The sequence below is a fragment of the Benincasa hispida genome, chromosome 7 (assembly GCF_009727055.1).
Source record: "Benincasa hispida cultivar B227 chromosome 7, ASM972705v1, whole genome shotgun sequence".
Classification (NCBI taxonomy): domain Eukaryota; kingdom Viridiplantae; phylum Streptophyta; class Magnoliopsida; order Cucurbitales; family Cucurbitaceae; genus Benincasa; species Benincasa hispida.
The window spans coordinates 48339485-48343227 of record NC_052355.1 but is presented as its reverse complement, the minus strand read 5'-3'; the positions used below and the strand labels follow the sequence as shown (position 1 = coordinate 48343227).

General features: G+C 36.7%; 1 protein-coding gene across 2 annotated transcripts; it reads left to right on the top strand.

The window, feature by feature from the left end:
* Window positions 1-545: 545 nt before the first annotated feature.
* On the top strand, window positions 546-3316 carry LOC120082140 (pentatricopeptide repeat-containing protein At1g60770). 2 transcript variants are annotated; one of them, XM_039037382.1, is made up of 2 exons: window positions 546-831; window positions 1609-3316. In XM_039037382.1, the coding sequence occupies exons 1-2, from the start codon at window positions 604-606 to the stop codon at window positions 2851-2853; spliced, it is 1473 nt and encodes a 490-aa protein (XP_038893310.1). In that variant the 5' UTR covers window positions 546-603; the 3' UTR covers window positions 2854-3316. The 2 variants fall into 2 exon arrangements, with proteins under 2 accessions (XP_038893310.1, XP_038893311.1); XM_039037383.1 differs by having other exon boundaries at window positions 693-831; window positions 1616-3316.
* Window positions 3317-3743: the final 427 nt, after the last annotated feature.

Sequence of the window (3743 nt, the reverse complement as noted above, 5' to 3'; positions counted from 1 at the left end):
AAATAAATTTTGTTTATTTGTCGAACATTGATTTTAGCATGAAGTGATTTTGATCATGTCAAAATCCCTCTTTCAGACTTCATGCTCTACTTCATTTACCTCTTAGATGACTTTCAAACTTTGTGCCCATTATTTATATTTTAGAATCAATGAAAATTATATTCATTGAATACCATTTTGCACCCATCGTATTTCATATTCAATATAACCAAATAAAACATATATACTATTTTAGTTACTATTTATTCTATTATTTTTATATTTTACATTTTCTATTTAAATTAAATTAAAAGTATATTCATTTTATAATTTATGTTCTAAAGATTTTTAATCACGTGCATGCGAACTCATACGGGTGAGATGAAATTTTGCTATTTGTTGTAAAAAGGGACGCAGGTGAAAAGGTATAGCCCAATGGGCTTTCTAGATGCGGTCGAATTTGAGTCCTTCTGTTGTTGTACGATTGAGGCCCAAACCATCCGGCCCAAAATAGGAGCCCACCTGTCTCCCTCTCCCTCTCGCTGTTCGGAAGGTTAGGGTTGTGATTAGACTCTGGATCTGTAGTAAAACCATTTCTGCTCTGCCAGTGAGAAGTGCCGGAGAATGGCGTTACGGCAGTTCAGTCGCACCAAGAATATCGCGAAGAGGTCGACGAAGAAGTATCTGGAGGAGGCACTGTACGTGAGGCTCTTTAAAGATGGTGGCTCAGAGAAGAGCATTCGGCAACAGTTGAATGGTTTCATCAAGAGTCACAAGCGCGTCTTCAAATGGGAGGTTGGAGATACACTCAAAAAGCTTCGCGATAGGAAGCTGTACAATCCTGCTCTCAAGGTTCGTTTAACCAAACCTTTGAAATTCTGTAGTATTGATGATGAATGACGAAGTATTTTAATCAATGTTGTTGTTATGGCTATCTGTTCTAGTTGTCTTAGCTGTGCAAAAATAGGTTTTACAGGACTTTTCTTTTTAGGTACTGTTTCATAAGTCTATATCCTTCTTGTTCGATACTTTCAACCATAGAAAATTTGAGAGCCCGATAATAATTGCCAAATCAATTTTGATCTCTCAACTTTGCCTATTCGCTTGTTTATATCAATTTCCTTGTCTGCTGTGATCATGAATCTTGATAGGCACCTTCTGCCTTTAGGTCTAGTTCCGATTCTCTCGTTCTTGGTGAAAGCATATGATTACCAATTGGAGCCCAAGTTCTTAGCATTGGGATAAACACTAACAAAATCCCAGAGAAGTATCCTATGGTTGAATGGAACAGAAACAGTAGACAGAATAGTACAACGTCGGAAGTGGTTCCATTATTTAGGATTATAATATAATTATGAACACTAGGAACTTCATCATCACATTTTATGCCTTTCCTTTCCTTTGTGCTGTGGTAAAACGACTAACTATACATTTCCGATATAAACATTTATTTTCTTCCATTTGTTCTTTTTTTAAAAAAAAAAATAATAAAAATTATTGTTTGCTATTTGGAGGAGGGGAACTGGAGGGTTGCCTAATTGGCTTTATTGAAACTATGCAAATAGTTTATCGTTATTGCTGATATTGCTTGTGTAAAACGATTGTTCTGATAATGAAACTGTGGTATAGCTTTCAGAAACTATGGGCAAAAGGGGCATGAACAAGACAGTAAGTGATCAAGCAATACATCTTGATTTAGTAGCCAAGGCTCGAGGAGTTGCTGCTGCCGAGAGTTATTTTGTTAGTCTTCCTGAATCATCAAAGAATCATCTTTGCTATGGCTCTCTTCTCAACTGTTACTGCAAGGAATTATTGACTGAAAAAGCTGAAGCTCTCTTCGAAAAGATGAAGGAACTCAACCTACCGGTGGCCTCTATGCCATATAATAGCCTTATGACACTATACACGAAGACTGGGCAGCCTGATAAAGTTCGTTCAATCATACAGGAAATGAAGGCTGCCAATGTAATGTTCGATTCCTATACATACAATGTGTGGATGAGGGCACTTGCTGCTTTAAATGATATTTCTGGTGTGGAAAGGGTTCTTGATGAGATGAAGAGGGATGGTGGAGTTGTGGGAGATTGGACAACATATAGCAATTTAGCCTCAATTTATGTTGATGCAAACTTGTTCGAGAAGGCAACAAAGGCGCTGAAGGAGTTGGAGAAGAGAAATGCTTGCCGAAATCTCTCTGCTTTCCAGTTCCTGATTACGTTGTATGGACAAATTGGTAACCTGCCTGAAGTTTATAGAGTTTGGCGCTCATTAAGGTTGGCCTTTTCAAAAACTGCAAATATAAGCTATCTTAATATGATCCAGACTCTGATAAAATTGAAAGATTTACCTGGCGCAGAGAAATGTTTCAAGGAATGGGAATCAGGGTGCTCGACTTATGATATTAGGATTGCAAATGCTCTTATAGGAGCTTATACCAAGGAGGGTTTGCTAGAGAAAGCTATGGAGCTGAAGGAACGAGCCCGAAATAAAGGAGCTAAACCTAATACAAAAACTTGGGAACTTTTTCTGGACTATTATCTCAAAAATGGAGACTTTAAACTGGCAGGTGATTGTGTTGCCAAAGCAGTATCTAAACGTAAAGGAGACGGTGGGAAATGGATGCCTTCTCCTGAGATTATTAAATCATTCATGAGCCATTTTGAGCAAGAAAAAGATGTTGATGGAGCAGAGGGTTTTCTTGAAATTGTGAAGAAGACGGTCGACACTTTAGAGTCTGAAGTCTTTGAATCATTGATAAGAACATATTCTGCCGCAGGAAGGAGAAGTTCTTCGATGAATTGCCGGTTGAAAATGGAGAATGTGGAGGTCAGTGAGGCTTGCAAGAAGCTACTTGACGAAATATCTATTGAATGAGCTTTTGTTGTATCACCACAAATTTTTATAATTTGGAATTCCAATCTCAGAGGGAAATGATTTTTTCAGTGGTTCTTTAATTTTGAATAAAGTCACTTTTCCGGCTGCCCGTGTGAGATACTAACAACAGCGCCATCTCTTGTTGGTTCCTTGCTGAAAGTGAAGTTCATGTGCAATTGTATTGAACTCCTTTCCCATTTACATCATTTTACTTTGTAGTTGCCAAGCTTCTGGACACAATATACTTTTGTTTCAGTTAGAGTAGTCAATGTCTGCCTTATCGTTATCTGAGATGTCATCGTCGTAGTTTGAAAATTTGGTCGATAAGTTTTGAGTTTGATTTCTATGTAACAGTCTGATTAGGATTCGGAACTATACACAGCTTTCTAGTGTGCACTTGTAGAATGTTCACGGTTTCCACTTTCCCCTTTTTAGTACGTTTCTCTAAAGAAATTTACCGGTATGACTATTTCCTGAAATTCTTCAAATATATGACTCATGAATTTGTTTGATTTTTCTCATATAAAAAGAATAGCCACGTTGTCTTCATTGTGATTCTAACTCATTTTTCTAACCGTATGCATGAAAATTGAAATGAGTTCATTTAATTATTTTAAGTTTCAAAATTTTTAATGTTATATTGCAAACTTGGCTTAATGTTTTAGGTTTTTATTTTAAAAAGTAATTCCATATGAAGTTTTAAAACATGAGCGATGTTTTATAAAGTATCCAGTAAAGGTCAATTTAATGTCTGCGTTGGCTATCCAAAATTATTTGTCCAGTTATAAGGAATCAAGCTTCAAAGCATTGTTTGTGAAAGTTTGAAGATGTGCATGAATCTAAACGACTTATTTGCCACTGGGTCAAGCAGATTTGAAGGCATCCAATTA